The sequence below is a fragment of the Oculina patagonica genome, chromosome 1 (genome assembly GCF_052425735.1).
Source record: "Oculina patagonica isolate OP01 chromosome 1, crgOcupat, whole genome shotgun sequence".
Taxonomy (NCBI): Eukaryota; Metazoa; Cnidaria; class Anthozoa; order Scleractinia; family Oculinidae; genus Oculina; species Oculina patagonica.
Genome location: NC_135758.1, coordinates 19,224,205 through 19,244,334, shown reverse-complemented (window position 1 = coordinate 19,244,334; position 20,130 = coordinate 19,224,205). Strand labels below are relative to the sequence as shown.

The 20,130-nt window shown below is 39.4% G+C and overlaps 2 protein-coding genes and 1 pseudogene across 2 annotated transcripts in view; all 3 read right to left on the bottom strand.

The window, feature by feature from the left end:
- LOC144660773 (fibrinogen-like protein A) overlaps positions 1 to 8,841 on the bottom strand; it is a 40,765-nt gene extending 31,924 nt beyond the window's left edge. Inside the window, exons 1-2 of the mRNA XM_078521509.1 lie at positions 8,779 to 8,841; positions 8,451 to 8,564 (exon numbers count right to left, since the gene is read on the bottom strand). The gene's annotated coding sequence lies outside the window, so the exon portion shown is untranslated. The remainder of the gene's footprint in view (positions 1 to 8,450; positions 8,565 to 8,778) is intronic.
- On the bottom strand, positions 1,088 to 3,354 carry LOC144645391 (uncharacterized). Its single transcript, XM_078504963.1, has 2 exons — positions 1,890 to 3,354; positions 1,088 to 1,114 (listed from the first exon to the last, which is right to left on the bottom strand). The coding sequence occupies exons 1-2, from the start codon at positions 3,237 to 3,239 to the stop codon at positions 1,088 to 1,090; spliced, it is 1,377 nt and encodes a 458-aa protein (XP_078361089.1). The 5' UTR covers positions 3,240 to 3,354.
- Positions 8,842 to 18,286: 9,445 nt separating the features above from the next.
- Positions 18,287 to 19,926, bottom strand: LOC144649071 (adenosine receptor A2a-like; annotated as a pseudogene).
- Positions 19,927 to 20,130: the final 204 nt, after the last annotated feature.

Sequence of the window (20,130 nt, the reverse complement as noted above, 5' to 3'; positions counted from 1 at the left end):
AAATTGAAAAGTTTAATTGAAAATATATATAAATTACGTGATGGCGAAAGGTGGTTATTTTGGACACGAGGACCCTGAATTTGACAAGCTTCTTGACAATGACAACAATGATGACGATGATGATGAACAAGAGGTCGATACAACCAAAGCATTTCAGCCCGGGAGGGTATCCACACCATACCCTGGTGAAGAAATTCAAATGAAAACAATGCAGCACGAAAAGAGCGGGCTGCCTGAAAAGTCTTATACGGAGACATCTTTCGGCGGAAATGAAACAGAGTGGGGAGAACGTGGATCTGATGAATGGTATAAAAATATATGGAAAGATTTATGGAACAAAGAAACTGGTTTGTTGGACACAACAAAAGTTGACAACATTGATGTGAACTTTTTTAACGAAGAGGAAAAAATAAAAGAAATACAAAAGGTAAAAGATTTTATAAAGAAAAGGTACCCAAAAGTGGATTTTGGAAAACTAGGGTCAATCGGGTTTTCATCAAAAAAACCAATGGAAATTGTTGTTATAGGGCCAAGGGGAGGTGAGACCAAGATAGCTTTAGATGATGGAAGCGGTTTGCGTTCTGATTTCTTAAACAAAACTTTCGTTAAAAAAGCACTTGGTCCAAAAACCGAAACTATGATTTCACAGGAAAAAGAAAAAATACAAAATGAACGCAAAAGATTAAGAGATGCCGAAAAACAACTTAAAGAAAGACAAAAAATTGAATTTGAAAAAGAAAAAGCCGCCCAAGAAGTGCAAGATCAGAGAATAAGAATCGAGCGAACTCAAGCCAAGATTGATCAACTTGAGCCAAATGTTGAAAATGAATCAGAATTACGCAGACTTAAGCAACTGAAAAAAAACTATCAAACCGATTTTGAAAACGCAAAAAAAGAATTTGCTGCTCTCGAAAAACAAAAGCAGAAAAAAAATGATCAAAAACAGGTCGACCAACTCAGGGCAAGCATCGCTGCAAAGAAACTGAAAAAAACACTTGGGAAGAAAGGCTTAACGAAACAAAAACTTTTGATGAACTTCATCAGAAAGAAGATGAGCTCAAGCGCCAAAACGAGGAAGACAAAAAAATTATTGAAGATGATAATGCCTCGCCATCTGAAAAACAAGCAGCGGAAGACAGAGTCGCAGAAAGAACCGAAGAGCTGGGGCGTTTGCAAACGCAGATTGCAGAAAGAGAAAGAGCGCTTCCACTTCGTGAGAGGATCAAAGAGATCTTCAAAAAACATGGCGTGACATTAACAGCAATACTTCTTGCTGCTGGTGTCACGATTGGTTCTGTTATTGGAGCCATTACAAACTCTTTGAAGGCCACCGGCAAAGCGTTGGGGAAAGGCCTAAGTGATATTGGCTCAAAGGTAGCATCAGCTCTGCCTGGTCTCATTGGCTCGATTGCGAAATTTCTTTTCAAAACCGCTGGTCAAGTAATTGGATTTCTTGCAGAGCACACCTGGCTGCTTATCCTTGCTGTGGTTGCTTTTCTTGTTGAAAAATACATCAAAAAGAGACGTTAACGCATAAGGGCGTAGAGCAAAGCTGCAGCTCCAACCGCACCAACAGCGACAGTTGCTTTGTTTATTTCGTGTGAATCATTGGCTACGGCCTTAGTAGCTTTAGCGCTTTGCGCGTTGCTAGCTTGTGTTTCAGCAGCGCTTGCGGCGAGTGCCTGATTTTTTTTTGCTGTGGCGCTCTTGTGTATAGGATTTGAAGGGTGGCTGTTTGGTGGGTTGATTTTTGATTTTCCTCCGGCCATCAGTTTAAGAGCTGCTTTTTTTGTAGCTTTATTAACCTCATCATTCACTCCTAATTTCATCCGAACAACAGCCTGCTTAAGCTGGTTATTGTAGCCAACAACGCTTTCTGTGTTTATCACCATACGAGCGGGCATCAGCCAGGCACCTGGGCAGACTGCAAGGTTAAGCCGAACCTTAGCCTCGTCGATGGCGAGTTGGTGTCTTTGGACCGACTTTGCCAGATCAGGTTGCCTTATAGCGTCTTCAACCAACACGAGGAACTCACTTTGCGCTTCCTTTGCACGGCCGCCTGTTCCAAGTATGCTACTTCGAACGTTGACCTGCGAACCCAGAATACAGTAGACAAAAGCCTCAATTGACTGGTTTATTCTTGACAAACCCGCCTGAGTAAGCCCTTGCGTTGCATTTGCACAAAACCAGTCAGCCTGTGATGCTGCAGAATCATCTGGCTGAATGTAATAAATAAGGTTACCGTCGCTTGCAGTTCCACCTTCATCCGAAAATTTATCGTAATCGGGGTATTTTGCTCCAGTTTTTTGTATACCATTGCTTGAAATCCAGATATAAATAGCACCAAGTCCGTGGTTTGCACCTGTTGTAAAACGAAAATCGCTTGACGGGTCGACACCGAACTCAGCAAATATTCTTTTGTACGAAGCCACGTCGTACTTGTTGTCGAACTGGCTAAAAGTTGGGTCGCCTGGCAAGGCGCTTACGCTCTGAATTCCCCCCATCTGAAACAATATTCGCCTTATCGTGAAATAAACGTGAAAAAGATAAAAATTACGCACAATCGGTGGCAAGCTAAGAGCTGAGTGCTCTTCATCGAAAATATCTCGACTTATACCGCAGCCTGTTGTCGCGCACCATACCGCAAAGTTAAGTTGCTGGGGCCAATAGGCCATGTTAGGCCCCGCAAGCCACTTTTTTGACTCTTTTCCTGATGTATGCTTCAGTTTTGTTTTTTGAAAAATCTCTCTTAATTTCGTTGTGAAATATTGATCTGGTGTTACGTAGATGTTGATTTTGCTGTTAAATATTTTTTTCAAACTTGGTGCGGCTTCGTGAAATCCAACAGCTGGAATTGGCAAAGATGAGCCTTTTGCGCCGCTTGGTGACAGCTGTTGTGGAAAACCGCCTGAAATTTGATTCACCCCCAGTGCTTTTTTCATCTCTGGGCTCCAATATTTGCTGTCAGAGCCAAAAACATTTATCAAATGGCCTTGCTCTGCCTTGTAATAAATGTCTGCCGTTGCTGTGTGGTTGTACGCGAACTCAACCTGTGCAACAAATTTTGTTCGGTCAGCGTTTGGATATTTTGCAAGAAAAGGTTTCCATGCATTGTCTTTTGCCGCTTCAGAAATTTTAGTTGCTTCTGGGGTTTTCATCCACTTCATAAAATCTCTTTCTTTGGAATCAAGAAAAATTGATTGAGAAATGTCATCAGCTCTCGGAATAGGCGGCGCCATTTTATATTAAAGATTTATTTTTCAAAAGATAATTATAAAGATGGTTGTGCTCACAATCGACGCGAGTTCCAACGGGGAAGCTGTTTACTTTGACCAGCCAATTGAAAAACCAAGGTTTATCAGCCTGCTGTCATGCTCGTTACAAAACAGCTGGCGTAATCTGGAAGAAATTGGCTCCATAAGCATTAAACAAAACAATGTGAGCAACAATGTTGCTGTTTTTTTTCCAGGCAACTACAATTTTGATGAAATTACAACTTACCTGACTAATAAGTTCAAAGATCAACAAAAGCTAACAGTAAAAAGGGATGATTTAAAAAGAGGCTTTTCAATAACAAAAACAAAAAATATTGAAAGCTTTTCTTTTGATAAAAATCTTTCTAAACTTTTTAAGAACACAATTGTTGATGCTGCTAACGCAAGAATTGAAGATTTTACTATACCAGACTTTTATTACATTCACTGCGATTTACTTTCCAAAGAAAATAACTTGTATAATGGAAAGCCAAGTGACATTCTCGCTTGTGTACCAATAACCGGGAAACCTTATGATTTGGTTCATTACCCTCAAAATTTTATCAATAATTCACGTCGAATCGACGCTGTTCAGAGTGTGAACAGTGTCACATTGACCGTCAAAGACAAAACTGGCAGTAAGTTTGACTTTGTTGGAGCTCCGCTGCATTTTGAATTAGAATTAAATTAATATTTTTTTATTGTATACGGCCATGTCATCTGCTAATGTTCTCCCTAGTGCACCTGCTTATGGTGATCGCGAAGAAACACAACTTTATCCAAGCCTCCCAACAAATGCCGAGAATTTTCGGCTGACTGAAATAAGTAAAATTGAAAAAGAAATATCCGCTGAAGCTGAGCATTACAGGCTTGTGTTAAAAAAATATAAAAAAGTCCGGAAAGTTATTCACTATTCCGTGGTCTGTCTTGGCGCCGTGACGGCAGCTCTGTCTTCTGGAGCTGTTGCGACTTCACTTACTGGTGTTGGAATTGTTATCGGCGTTCCTGTTGCAGCAGTAGCAGGTATATCTGGCGCAGCTTCCACTGGCCTGTCAGTTATCAACAAAAAGCTTGAACGTAAAGTTAATAAGCACTCAAGAATCCTCGCTCTGGCTGTTGCAAAACATGACTCGATAAACAGCTCTGTCTCACAAGCTCTGAATGATAATCTTGTTTCTGACAAAGAGTTTCAACTGATCACACGAGAAATGCAGAAATATCGCCAACTTAAAGATACTTTACGCTCAAACTTTGCAAAAAAACAAACAAATTCACTCCAGCCAGACATCGGAAAAATTCGGGAAGAAATCAAGAGAGAAGAACGCAAAAGATTGGAAAAAAAACTTCTCGAAAGTGCCACCGACATTTCGAAATAAAATTTCAGTCCAATAAAACATTTTTTCATTTTATAAAAGAATGATTGTCTGCGCTCATCTTGTCGTTTACTTTGTGTTTGAATATTTCACGCCCGAGTGTCAAAAAAATATTCGATACATAACCCGCGATGTTGTTAATTGCCTGAACGAGGCAAAATAAAAGGTTACAGCGCACTTAAAGTGACTTTCAGCCGAGTCGAAAGGATTAAATCTGAGTGTGCAAAAAATACAATTAAGTTGAAGCGAACAGCGAGAAATTGCGTGACCCACAGCGGCATGCAAATTTTTTTTGTGTTTGCGTGCGTGGGTGTACAAAGTCGGGGTATTACCCGAATGATATTTTTAGACGGTGTAATATCATGACTCATCGCCAATGACAAACACCGGCTGTGGTATTTGTCAAATACTCTCTGTACTACTGTTTCAATCAAGAGTCTTTTCTACCAATGTTTAATCTTTTGCCAGTTGATTCTCAATTTTTTTGCTTTAGCCGTTTAAAGCTTGATTAACACATCGGCTTGTTTACAATCATGTCGCTTTAGAATATTCTGGACTTCCGGTACGTCACACACACATACCAAACATGCCGATTCGCCATTGATTTTCAGCGTTTTTAAAAAAATTTTTTTTTTTTTTTCGTGAAAAAAAAAAATCACAAGCGAACAGGAATGTGTGGTGCGATTTGGAATGTCCTTTCTATTGTGCGATTTGGAATGTGCTGTATAAGCAAAAATAATTTTTACGCAGGATTTATTTTTCAATTGTCTGGTTGTTAAAACAGTTCAATTTAATATGATCTATCTTATAAAATATTATTTTTTTGGCTTTTAGGTTCCAAAATTTGGTTATGGTGTTTGCTTAAAAAATACATCCCTGACGCCATTTCTATTTATCGGTTTATATTCTAAAAATGCACCCATGACGGCATTTCTATAACTGAGCTCTGTCCTCTAAAAACTCCTAAATAAAAAAACAATTAGATTACGTCAAGGGGGTTTTCCGTTTCTTGACAGCAATACACCCACGCAATCAAAGTCATTGTTGTGACTTTCTGTGTTGCTGCAATAATTTATGCACTCACCGGAGCGTGCAAGTCTTGTTTAGCTTGTTAAAACGTTTGCGACAACACTGCTGTCTAATTTTTTTAATTTTTCAATCAGCTCGTCTGTTAAAAAGATTTTTATTTGTTTTTCATTTTCTTTAGTTTTTTTGTAGGTTGTAAACGCTTTTCCACGAGATCTTTTCAAGTTTTTCTTTACATTCAAGTTAATTTCTCCAGTTCTCCCTCTTCCCATCTTCGTTTACTCAATAAGAGCATTTGTTCAATAGGAATTGTTTCTGGCACAGCAATTAAGCTTGATATTTTTGAGCGCACAAGCCGCAGAGATTTTGGGTGCCGCTCGCGATTTTACACACATGTAAGATGGCGGTTTTGGTCACTAATCGAGACAAGGAGCGAGGCGAGCCGGCGAGCCGAGCGAGTTGTCTCGATTTGTGCCAAAACCGCCATCTTACATGTGTGTACTGTAAACCTCATTGTAAGTTACTGAAATACAAACTGTCGGTAATAAAGTAAGTTTACATCAAAAGATACAACAAAGTATCTGATAATAACAACAATTACTTATAATTCCATATTAGAAGGTCCAACATACCAGAGATTTAAAACAGTGATTCCATTTCCAGACAGGACAATCTTGTTTGCTTCGTGATTCTCATTACCATAGTTGTTATTACACAAAAAAGAGAATATAAATAGAAAGAGTATATAATTAAATACAGTTTTGGTTCAGTAAAATCAACTTTCTACTAAAGCCTGTCATAAAAGTTCATCTACTACACATGGAATGTATCTGAAGTAATTAACTAATATATATCACGCTACTGTTGCTGTTTCAGAAAACCAAAGACGCATCAATTCAACCAGGAGAAGAGTCGTTGTCATTAATGTTGTTAAACAACACTAAAGAACAGTTTGAATGCCTGTTTTTAGTTGAGAATTAAAAGACGGAGATTGACTTGTATTGCTGGTCAGTTGACGAATCAACTAATCGCGTAGATACCAACGGAAAAGAGAACTCCGACGGAAATCAAAATGGCCGAGAGAAAAATATCCACGACGAGTATTGCATGAACCAGGAAGAGCCAAAGCACCTAACCCTATTTCACTGACCTGCCGTGCTTACGACTAAAAAACAAGGAGAATGCGAAGATCGACTTGCACTGCTGGTCAGTTGACGAATTAAGTAATCACGTGGAATCCAAACGGACAAGAGAACTCAAATTGAAACTAAATGGCCGATAGAAAACTTGTTATCTTTTAGGAACTTGAAGACATTCACCTGAAGCGGTCAACGTAACTGGGTAATTTGGATTCCACAAGTGCACACAAACCCCCTTGCATGAGATACTGGTGATCAGGAATTTTGGACTCTCATCGACTCTCTTGTTAACCAAGCGGTTTTCAAATTGACAAATATAATCATCGAGCCCAAAGAACGCAGCCGAAGAACACCTTCGGTGATTTTACCAAATATCCAAGAAGAGAATTGCATGAACCAGGAACAGCCAAACCACCTAACCCTATTTTACTGACCTGCTGTGCTTACGACTAAAAAACAAGGAGAATGCGAAGATCGACTTGTATTGCTGGTCAGTTGACGAATTAATCACATGAAATACAAACATAAAATAGGAACTCCAACGGAAATTAAAATGGCCTCGAGAAAGCTTGCAATCTTTTAGAAGGTTGGAGACGTTCACGTAAAGCGGCCAACATGACCGTGTAATTTGGATCGACACAGTTGCACACAAACTCTTGCATGGGATACTGGTGATCAGGAATTTCGGACTCTCATCGACTCTCAGTTAAACCAAGCGGTTTCATAAAATTATAATCATCGAGCCCAAAAAAACGCAGCTGAAGAACACCTTCAGTGATTTTACCAAATATCCACAAAGAGTACTAGTGTTGCATGAACCAGGAACAGCCAAACGGCCTAACCCTATTTCACTGACCTGCTGTGCTTACGACTAAAAAACAAGGAGAATGCGAAGATCGACTTGTATTGCTGGTCAGTTGACGAATCAATTGCATGAAATACCAAAATAAAATAGGAACTCCGACGGAAATTAAAATGGCCTAGAGAAAGTTTGCAATCTTTTAGAAGGTTGGAGACGTTAACGTAAAGCGGCCAACATGAACGTGTAATTTGGATCGACACAGGTGCACACAAACTCTTGCATGGGATACTGGTGATCAGGAATTTTGGACTCTCATCGACTCTCAGTTAAACCAAGCGGTTTTCATATAACCAAGTATAATCATCGAGCCCAAAAAACGCAGCCGAAGAGAACCTTCGGTGATTTTACCAAATATCCAAAAATAGTGTTGCATGAACCAGGAACAGCCAAACTGCCTAACTCTATTTCAATGCGAAGATCGACTTGTACTGCTGGTCAGTTGACGAATTAAGTAATCACGTGTAATACTTACGGACAAGAGAATTTCGACGAATATCAAAGTGGCGGAGAGAAAACTTGCTATCTTTTGGCAACCGAAGAACTTTCGCCTAAAGCGGTCAACATGTCTGTGAAAATTGGATCAAATAAGTGAAAACAAACACTTATGTGGGATACAAGTGATGATCAGGAATGTTGGACTGTCATGAACTCTCTCATGTAAACCAAGTGGTTTTCATTAACAAAATATTATCATTGATTAACAATGTATAAGGACACCATCGTAATTCTAAATACCAAAAAAGAACAATTCTCTGAATACTTAATGTTGCTGTTAACAAATGACAATGACTCCTACCTGCAAATTTTAAGATCAGTAGAAGGTTTAAAAGACATAAGATCAGTAGAAGGTTTAAAAGACATCTCAAAAAAAGTTGCACCCTTGCCCTTCCATCTTGCAGCAGGAAAACACCTTTAGGTCAAACATAATAAATTAAATTCCAAATTTAATTATCAGGGATGCATTGGTTGAGATAATAACATAATGTAACTGTGATGATTGTAAATGCTTAAACTCTTGATGTTATCACTGAAAACCTCATTGTTAGTTACTGAAAGACAAACTGCAAAAACGTACGAAGAGAAAGCCGGTAATAACAACAATTATTTATAAATGTTCAACATACCAGAGATTTAAAACAGTGACTCCATTTCCAGACAGGACAATCTTGTTTGCTTCGTGATTCTCATTACCATGGTTGTTAATACACAAAAAAACAAAGATTGTTAGAAACAGCCGATTAACTACAGTCTTGCTTCAGTTAAATTCACTTATTTCTACAAAAGCTTGTCAAAAAAGTTCGTCTAGTGTACAAGAAATGTATATGAAGTAATTAAGTAATATATATCACGCTACTGTTGCTGTTTTCAGAAAAATAGACGCAAAAATTTAACCAGGAGAAAAATCGTTGTTATTTGTTAAACAACACTGATGCCCTGCCGTGCTTACGACTCAAAAACAAAGAAAATGCGAAGATCGACTTGTACTGCTCGTCAGGTGACGAATCGCATGAAATACCAACGCAATTAAAATCTCCGAATCACCTTCGGTGATTTTACCAAATATCCAAGAAGAGAATTGCATGAACCAGGAACAGCCCAATCACCTAACTCTATTTCAATGACCTGCTGTGCTTACGACTAAAAAACAAGGAGAATGCGAAGATCGACTTGTATTGCTGGTCAGTTGACGAATTAATCGCATGAAATACCAACATAAAATAGGAACTCCGACGGAAATTAAAATTGCCTAGAGAAAGTCTTCAATCTTTACTGAGCTTGAGGACGTTTATCTAAAGTGGTCAACAAGACCGTGAAATTTGGATCGACACAGGTGCACACAAACCCTTGCATGGGATACTGGTGATCAGGAATTTTGGACTCTCATCGACTCTCATATAAACCAAGCGGTTTTTTCTAAAACTATAATCATCGAGCCCAAAAAACGCAGCCGAAGAACACCTTCGGTGATTTTACCAAATATCCAGGAAGAGAATTGCATGAACCAGGAACAGCCAAATCACCGAACCCTATTTCAATGACCTGCTGTGCTTACGACTAAAAAACAAGGAGAATGCGAAGATCGACTTGTATTGCTGGTCAGTTGACGAATTAATCGCATGAAATACCAACATAAAATAGGAACTCCGACGGAAATTAAAATGGCCTAGAGAAAGCTTGCAATCTTTTAGAAGGTTGAAGACGTTCACGTAAAGCGACCATCATTACCGTGTAATTTGGATAGACACAGGTGCACACAAACCCTTGCATGGGATACTGGTGATCAGGAATTTTGGACTCTCATCGACTCTCATATAAACCAAGCGGTTTTTTCTAAAACTATAATCATCGAGCCCAAAAAACGCAGCCGAAGAACAACTTCGATGATTTTACCAAATATCCAGGAAGAGAATTGCATGAACCAGGAACAGCCAAATCACCTAACTCTATTTCAATGACGAGCTGTGTTTACGACTAAAAAACCAAGGAGAATGGGAAGATCGACTTGTATTGCTGGTCAGTTGACGAATTAATCGCATGAAATACCAACATAAAATAGGAACTCCGACGGAAATTAAAATGGCCTAGAGAAAGTCTGCAATCTTTACTGAGCTTGAGGACGTTCACCTAAAGTGGTCAACAAGACCGTGAAATTTGGATCGACACAGGTGCACACAAACCCTTGCATGGGATACTGGTGATCAGGAATTTTGGACTCTCATAGACTCTCATATAAACCAAGCGGTTTTTTCTAAAACTATAATCATCGAGCCCAAAAAACGCAGCCGAAGAACACCTTCGGTGATTTTACCAAATATCCAAGAAGAGAATTGCATGAACCAGGAACAGCCAAATCACCTAACTCTATTTCAATGACCTGCTGTGCTTACGACTAAAAAACAAGGAGAATGCGAAGATCGACTTGTATTGCTGGTCAGTTGACGAATTAATCGCATGAAATACCAACATAAAATAGGAACTCCGACGGAAATTAAAATGGCCTAGAGAAAGCTTGCAATCTTTACTGAGCTTGAGGACGTTCACCTAAAGTGGTCAACAAGACCGTGAAATTTGGATCGACACAGGTGCACACAAACCCTTGCATGGGATACTGGTGATCAGGAATTTTGGACTCTCATCGACTCTCATATAAACCAAGCGGTTTTTTCTAAAACTATAATCATCGAGCCCAAAAAACGCAGCCGAAGAACACCTTCGGTGATTTTACCAAATATCCAGGAAGAGAATTGCATGAACCAGGAACAGCCAAATCACCGAACCCTATTTCAATGACCTGCTGTGCTTACGACTAAAAAACAAGGAGAATGCGAAGATCGACTTGTATTGCTGGTCAGTTGACGAATTAATCGCATGAAATACCAACATAAAATAGGAACTCCGACGGAAATTAAAATGGCCTAGAGAAAGCTTGCAATCTTTTAGAAGGTTGAAGACGTTCACGTAAAGCGACCATCATTACCGTGTAATTTGGATAGACACAGGTGCACACAAACCCTTGCATGGGATACTGGTGATCAGGAATTTTGGACTCTCATCGACTCTCATATAAACCAAGCGGTTTTTTCTAAAACTATAATCATCGAGCCCAAAAAACGCAGCCGAAGAACAACTTCGATGATTTTACCAAATATCCAGGAAGAGAATTGCATGAACCAGGAACAGCCAAATCACCTAACTCTATTTCAATGACGAGCTGTGTTTACGACTAAAAAACCAAGGAGAATGGGAAGATCGACTTGTATTGCTGGTCAGTTGACGAATTAATCGCATGAAATACCAACATAAAATAGGAACTCCGACGGAAATTAAAATGGCCTAGAGAAAGTCTGCAATCTTTACTGAGCTTGAGGACGTTCACCTAAAGTGGTCAACAAGACCGTGAAATTTGGATCGACACAGGTGCACACAAACCCTTGCATGGGATACTGGTGATCAGGAATTTTGGACTCTCATAGACTCTCATATAAACCAAGCGGTTTTTTCTAAAACTATAATCATCGAGCCCAAAAAACGCAGCCGAAGAACACCTTCGGTGATTTTACCAAATATCCAAGAAGAGAATTGCATGAACCAGGAACAGCCAAATCACCTAACTCTATTTCAATGACCTGCTGTGCTTACGACTAAAAAACAAGGAGAATGCGAAGATCGACTTGTATTGCTGGTCAGTTGACGAATTAATCGCATGAAATACCAACATAAAATAGGAACTCCGACGGAAATTAAAATGGCCTAGAGAAAGCTTGCAATCTTTACTGAGCTTGAGGACGTTCACCTAAAGTGGTCAACAAGACCGTGAAATTTGGATCGACACAGGTGCACACAAACCCTTGCATGGGATACTGGTGATCAGGAATTTTGGACTCTCATCGACTCTCATATAAACCAAGCGGTTTTTTCTAAAACTATAATCATCGAGCCCAAAAAACGCAGCCGAAGAACACCTTCGGTGATTTTACCAAATATCCAGGAAGAGAATTGCATGAACCAGGAACAGCCAAATCACCTAACTCTATTTCAATGACGAGCTGTGCTTACGACTAAAAAACAAGGAGAATGGGAAGATCGACTTGTATTGCTGGTCAGTTGACGAATTAATCGCATGAAATACCAACATAAAATAGGAACTCCGACGGAAATTAAAATTGCCTAGAGAAAGCTTGCAATCTTTTAGAAGGTTGAAGACGTTCACGTAAAGCGGTCAACATTACCGTGTAATTTGGATAGACACAGGTGCACACAAACCCTTGCATGGGATACTGGTGATCAGGAATTTTGGACTCTCATCGACTCTCATATAAACCAAGCGGTTTTTTCTAAAACTATAATCATCGAGCCCAAAAAACGCAGCCGAAGAACACCTTCGGTGATTTTACCAAATATCCAGGAAGAGAATTGCATGAACCAGGAACAGCCAAATCACCGAACCCTATTTCAATGACCTGCTGTGCTTACGACTAAAAAACAAGGAGAATGCGAAGATCGACTTGTATTGCTGGTCAGTTGACGAATTAATCGCATGAAATACCAACATAAAATAGGAACTCCGACGGAAATTAAAATGGCCTAGAGAAAGCTTGCAATCTTTTAGAAGGTTGAAGACGTTCACGTAAAGCGGTCAACATTACCGTGTAATTTGGATAGACACAGGTGCACACAAACCCTTGCATGGGATACTGGTGATCAGGAATTTTGGACTCTCATCGACTCTCATATAAACCAAGCGGTTTTTTCTAAAACTATAATCATCGAGCCCAAAAAACGCAGCCGAAGAACAACTTCGATGATTTTACCAAATATCCAGGAAGAGAATTGCATGAACCAGGAACAGCCAAATCACCTAACTCTATTTCAATGACGAGCTGTGTTTACGACTAAAAAACCAAGGAGAATGGGAAGATCGACTTGTATTGCTGGTCAGTTGACGAATTAATCGCATGAAATACCAACATAAAATAGGAACTCCGACGGAAATTAAAATGGCCTAGAGAAAGTCTGCAATCTTTACTGAGCTTGAGGACGTTCACCTAAAGTGGTCAACAAGACCGTGAAATTTGGATCGACACAGGTGCACACAAACCCTTGCATGGGATACTGGTGATCAGGAATTTTGGACTCTCATAGACTCTCATATAAACCAAGCGGTTTTTTCTAAAACTATAATCATCGAGCCCAAAAAACGCAGCCGAAGAACACCTTCGGTGATTTTACCAAATATCCAAGAAGAGAATTGCATGAACCAGGAACAGCCAAATCACCTAACTCTATTTCAATGACCTGCTGTGCTTACGACTAAAAAACAAGGAGAATGCGAAGATCGACTTGTATTGCTGGTCAGTTGACGAATTAATCGCATGAAATACCAACATAAAATAGGAACTCCGACGGAAATTAAAATGGCCTAGAGAAAGCTTGCAATCTTTACTGAGCTTGAGGACGTTCACCTAAAGTGGTCAACAAGACCGTGAAATTTGGATCGACACAGGTGCACACAAACCCTTGCATGGGATACTGGTGATCAGGAATTTTGGACTCTCATCGACTCTCATATAAACCAAGCGGTTTTTTCTAAAACTATAATCATCGAGCCCAAAAAACGCAGCCGAAGAACACCTTCGGTGATTTTACCAAATATCCAGGAAGAGAATTGCATGAACCAGGAACAGCCAAATCACCGAACCCTATTTCAATGACCTGCTGTGCTTACGACTAAAAAACAAGGAGAATGCGAAGATCGACTTGTATTGCTGGTCAGTTGACGAATTAATCGCATGAAATACCAACATAAAATAGGAACTCCGACGGAAATTAAAATGGCCTAGAGAAAGCTTGCAATCTTTTAGAAGGTTGAAGACGTTCACGTAAAGCGACCATCATTACCGTGTAATTTGGATAGACACAGGTGCACACAAACCCTTGCATGGGATACTGGTGATCAGGAATTTTGGACTCTCATCGACTCTCATATAAACCAAGCGGTTTTTTCTAAAACTATAATCATCGAGCCCAAAAAACGCAGCCGAAGAACAACTTCGATGATTTTACCAAATATCCAGGAAGAGAATTGCATGAACCAGGAACAGCCAAATCACCTAACTCTATTTCAATGACGAGCTGTGTTTACGACTAAAAAACCAAGGAGAATGGGAAGATCGACTTGTATTGCTGGTCAGTTGACGAATTAATCGCATGAAATACCAACATAAAATAGGAACTCCGACGGAAATTAAAATGGCCTAGAGAAAGTCTGCAATCTTTACTGAGCTTGAGGACGTTCACCTAAAGTGGTCAACAAGACCGTGAAATTTGGATCGACACAGGTGCACACAAACCCTTGCATGGGATACTGGTGATCAGGAATTTTGGACTCTCATAGACTCTCATATAAACCAAGCGGTTTTTTCTAAAACTATAATCATCGAGCCCAAAAAACGCAGCCGAAGAACACCTTCGGTGATTTTACCAAATATCCAAGAAGAGAATTGCATGAACCAGGAACAGCCAAATCACCTAACTCTATTTCAATGACCTGCTGTGCTTACGACTAAAAAACAAGGAGAATGCGAAGATCGACTTGTATTGCTGGTCAGTTGACGAATTAATCGCATGAAATACCAACATAAAATAGGAACTCCGACGGAAATTAAAATGGCCTAGAGAAAGCTTGCAATCTTTACTGAGCTTGAGGACGTTCACCTAAAGTGGTCAACAAGACCGTGAAATTTGGATCGACACAGGTGCACACAAACCCTTGCATGGGATACTGGTGATCAGGAATTTTGGACTCTCATCGACTCTCATATAAACCAAGCGGTTTTTTCTAAAACTATAATCATCGAGCCCAAAAAACGCAGCCGAAGAACACCTTCGGTGATTTTACCAAATATCCAGGAAGAGAATTGCATGAACCAGGAACAGCCAAATCACCTAACTCTATTTCAATGACGAGCTGTGCTTACGACTAAAAAACAAGGAGAATGGGAAGATCGACTTGTATTGCTGGTCAGTTGACGAATTAATCGCATGAAATACCAACATAAAATAGGAACTCCGACGGAAATTAAAATTGCCTAGAGAAAGCTTGCAATCTTTTAGAAGGTTGAAGACGTTCACGTAAAGCGGTCAACATTACCGTGTAATTTGGATAGACACAGGTGCACACAAACCCTTGCATGGGATACTGGTGATCAGGAATTTTGGACTCTCATCGACTCTCATATAAACCAAGCGGTTTTTTCTAAAACTATAATCATCGAGCCCAAAAAACGCAGCCGAAGAACACCTTCGGTGATTTTACCAAATATCCAGGAAGAGAATTGCATGAACCAGGAACAGCCAAATCACCTAACTCTATTTCACTGACCTGCTGTGCTTCCTATTGTGAATATCGATACATTAGGAAAAATCATTTCACTGGAATAAAAAAGTCATACGCATCGCGTTTATTCCACGGTAAATTTTGTCGGAGCGGATTAAGCCTCTTGTAGCGGACATAGCTGTAGCGATATCATTAAATGTTTCGAAATTGTGCCTCCTTTTTCACGACTTCGAGCTTACATACATGTAACATTGCCAGCGTGCTTATTCAAGGACTATAGTGACCAATAGTCTAGCACTAAAAGTGCTTAATGCAAAAAATGTCATCAAAAATAAAACGACTAACCTTGCTGTCTTTGCTTTCAGAACCTCTTCTTGTACATTAGCACGCGTGAAGCCAACATAACCTTGTTTGTACTCATTTTCTTGGCTGGAAACAGCGGTTAAATCCCATATATACTTTTGTGTCCTGTTTCACTAAACTCTCAGCCATTTTCACGTATTAAGTTAACTAAGTCTGGACTTGAAAAACCGAGCAGTTTGAAGTCGTAAACTTTATCGAAACGTGACATGCAACTCGAAGCAAAAGCAGCAAATAATTAAAAACTTTGCATAAAAGCAGCATTAGCATACATACACTACACACGCCTGAAAAACAGGGAAATTCCATCATGCAGCATATTTAGAACAATACAAGCATTCAAGCGTATATTGCAAACATCTTTGCTATTGTTTTCAAACGTCCAGACTAGAAGGATTGTTGTACACCCAACACTTCGCTGAAACACAGAAAGGGATAATTAAAGAGTGAGGTGTAGGCCTGTGTGAGATTGCAGAAAATTGTAGATTTATGCATTCGAAATATGGTTGTCCATTCTCTGTAAAAAAAAATCGATTAGGCGTATTTAATGGTTATATTCCTACATTGATCCGGATAAATTTGAACACGAAGTTTAATTTTTGCCTTTGAAAACGGATAAAATGTTTTCTTCCAAAATAATCCGGATAAAATTAAAAACGAACGCTACATCGCACGCAACCTTGCAACGCACAAGCGCAGTTTGTTTTTGACAGAGATCACATGACTTTTTGACGCTGCGTTTTCGTAAATCTCCGTTTTCGTCTTCCACACTGCACTACCGACACTACCAAGCGCTGTTTTCAAATTCCCCCTTTCTGGCGGCTGTTTTTGGAAAGCTCCATTTTCTGTGACCGAAAACACCGTTTTTAGTAAAGATTTTTTCACAACAGCATCGTTTTTTTACGGAAGCTAGTTTGAACGTCGAAAAAACATTGACGTTCTGAGTTTTGTTGAGAAGGCAAATTTATAGTTTAATACAACAGCAATTTGTCATAAATCAACCAGCCAAATTAAATAGAGTTGTTCATAATCTGGCGAGATAATTTCAGGTGAAAAAACCGCCGCGTAATTACACTTTGAAATGAAGGTTTTACTTTTAACATCAGAAAAAAGAAGAAATCAGCAGCAATAAACTCCGAAACATAGATGCTGTTTCTTGAATTAAACCGAAAAGGGAATATTTCAGAGATTGAAAAACAAAAAGTGAATACACAGCACCAACTGTTTTTCGAAATTGTTTATTCAAATAACCGTTTTCCTTCTCATACGGAGCGTTGATTTTTACATCTACACATAACTGATCTACGCCGTTTTAAAATACCATTTCGTTTGTTAGATCATAAAGAACCACTAAAGCGTTGTATGTCTTACTCGGCTTTTTATCATCTCAGTATTTTTCGGAATAAAACAGCGGTCTTTACTGACCATAAAATTTTGCTAAGCGCGCGTTATTTTGGAGCCAAACATTTCCAATTTATTTCACATAATTGCTTAAAGTTTTTCGCCCGAATCGTTGCTCCCTCGCGGCTTGCACCAAATACAAAATATTTGTTTGCAAAAAAGGCAGAGTCGGCTGGAATCGACTCCAAAAATAAAAATGGTGATTTTTGATATAAATCGAACAGCGCGTGTTTCAGAAATTATAAAAAATAATGAAATTGCAACATCACCTATTTATCGAGACTGTTTATTCAAAAAATCATCGTTTAATAGTTATAATGAGTGGTTATCATATCTTTACATCTACAGATAACATTAATGCCATTTTAGCAATACATTTTTCTTTGTTAGATGGCTTTTATAAACGTCTTTCTATCATTCAAGTATTTTTCAGGCTAAAACAGCTGTCTTTACCGACCATAAAATTGCGCTGGCGCCCGACATTTGGGAGCCAGGCAATCGAATTTTATTTTTACACAATCGTTTAATATTAAGCGCCTTCAGTTTTAACTAAAACGACCGGCCAATTATACATGCATTTTTTTTATCGTGTATAAATCCCGGGGGGGGGGGGGCACTCAAAAAAGTTTTATACGGGGAGGCTCCGCCCCAAGCCTTTACCCCTTACCCTTTTATATACCATTTTGACAGAAATTGTACCCCTTTCGTATACCTTTTACTGCAAAAAGGTACCCCTTTCATATACCTAAAAGACATGGCATAGACTTAGAACATGACGTTTTCTTGTCATTTTCATGCAGCGCTTAATAAATTAAAATAATACGGCCATAAAGTGCGTCTGTTCGAAATATTTTAATTAAAGGCCCTTTTAAAAACCTAAATGACGGATTTTCATTCCCTTTCATATACCAAAACTTGTGAAATCCCTACCCTTTTATATACCTGAAGCCTGAAAAAGGTACCCCTTTCGGGCGGAGCCTCCCCGTATAGTCCATTATATGGAGTATCCCCCCCCCCCCCCCAGGTATAAATCTGGTTACAATTTGCCTCTTCGACTGAACGTTCACATAGAAATATTTACAGGATACTTTGGCCAAGGAAGGAGCATGTTTTCGAATTGTGTGAACTTTTACGGTTCAGACAGTAACTTTTTCACTTTCCTGAATGTGTAAAGAATAAAAAGTCAGTGAGACAGGCAAAACCTCGGAACATATCACTTTCTTGATAACTTTAGAGTTCGTAGAAAAGCCTGGGGACTTCAATTGGACACCGTTGTAGCAAGCTCTCGGCAGGTAAGACTGCAACATTAATTGTTCTTCTGGGTTGTCCGTTTCCCTAGCACACGTTCTTTGCGAGTTTTCAATACTACTTGTTGATATAAATTGCGGCCGACCTCTCTTTAATAGCGTTCATTTCTGTTCATTTAAATATAGCTGAACCCATAGTTGAGTGAATCGTGTTCTTCTGTACCTACAGCTATAGATATCGACTGGACTTCTACTCTGTTCAGTTTTCTGTGGTAAACAAAGTGTTGTATTGACTGCGGCGCTGGTAGAGATTTTTTGTAATCCAAGAATGTTTGAGATTCTGCAGGGTTCATAGGATATCCAGAAGGCTACAGGAATTACGGCTATACTCGTCTGAGAGTAGAATTCACTTTCAGCCGTAGAAATTCTGTTTCCCGGATTGTCTTATATCTCAAGCTCAACAACAGGGCTGGATTCGACGACGCAACTCAATAAGGTCTAGGTTGATGCACAACAGTTTAATTGTCTGATTGTGTCCTTCACTGCTTGTCTCACTTCTCGGATCTTCCAACAGTAAAGGATAGGGTTCAGAGATGAGTTTAAGTAAAGAAAAGAATATGCAGGTTTATTCCACCAAAAAGCAATAGCATAAAAACGCTAAAGGGAAGATAGCAGGCAAGTATCGCTAACTGCACCCATGCTATGCTGGAAACCGTCCTCTTGTATCGCGCTATATTCAGTGGAATTTGTCCTCCGGGTGGCGGTTGTGCTTGTTGGACGTGTGGCTGAGATTGATTTTGATGATGGCGGAGACGAAGATAGATCTTGATGTAAGAACAGAGTGAGATCAGCAGACAAAGTGTGATCAAAACAATGATTACAATTACAGCTATGAAAACTGTGCCTTTACCAAACTGCATCCATCCACCTAATGCGAGATTAAATAACCAAAAACAAATTATGACCGCTCGCACTCGCCTCAATGTTACAGCGGGTCTGTATCTCAGCCCCAAAGAAAGAGCGAGAAGTCTGTCTATACTTATTGCGGTTGATGTCAAGATCGATACTCCACACAAAACAAAAGTTGAAACAATATGTTCTGCTATAGGGACATAGATATTTGTGAGAAAAGACATTACAAATACAGCAAAGAGTGGCTGCAAAATAAGACCAACGCAAAGATCGGTGACTGCGAGACATCGAAACAAAAGTTTTGTCGGAGGATAAATAGAAGTCACTTTATGAAGAGCAATCAGGACCAGAGCATTTCCCAGAGATGCGGTGATGGAGAGAAAAATATTAAGGGCTGCGAAAAATGCAGCAAGTCCTACTGGTAATTGTTCCCCTTTGAGCGTTGTGTTGTTTTCATCTGCAGCAGTTATGTTTGGCATCGTTCCGTTTGTGGTCAGTCCTTAGACACAACTTCTAGGCCGCCAATACCTGACTACTTTGTTGTTGGCGTGATGATTGTAATAATGTTTCGCCGAATGGAATGACTAGTTGTGCTTAATATTACCATTTTTTGATGTATTACGGTATTAATTTTTAAAAGCCCGGTGATTAACCAATGAGATATCGGTGTCTGTGGTATTATACTTTCAAATATAGCTTATCTGTCGCGGGTCTTCTGA

Bases quoted from the DNA above. Each gene is read 5' to 3' on its own strand.
- LOC144645391 (XM_078504963.1), bottom strand. From the start codon at position 3,239: ATGGCGCCGCCTATTCCGAGAGCTGATGACATTTCTCAATCAATTTTT. The intron at 1,115-1,889 runs GTGATAAACACA...CTTGTTTTTCAG, and splicing joins GGCTGATGCCCGCTCGTATG to ATGGCGAGGCATTATCATCT.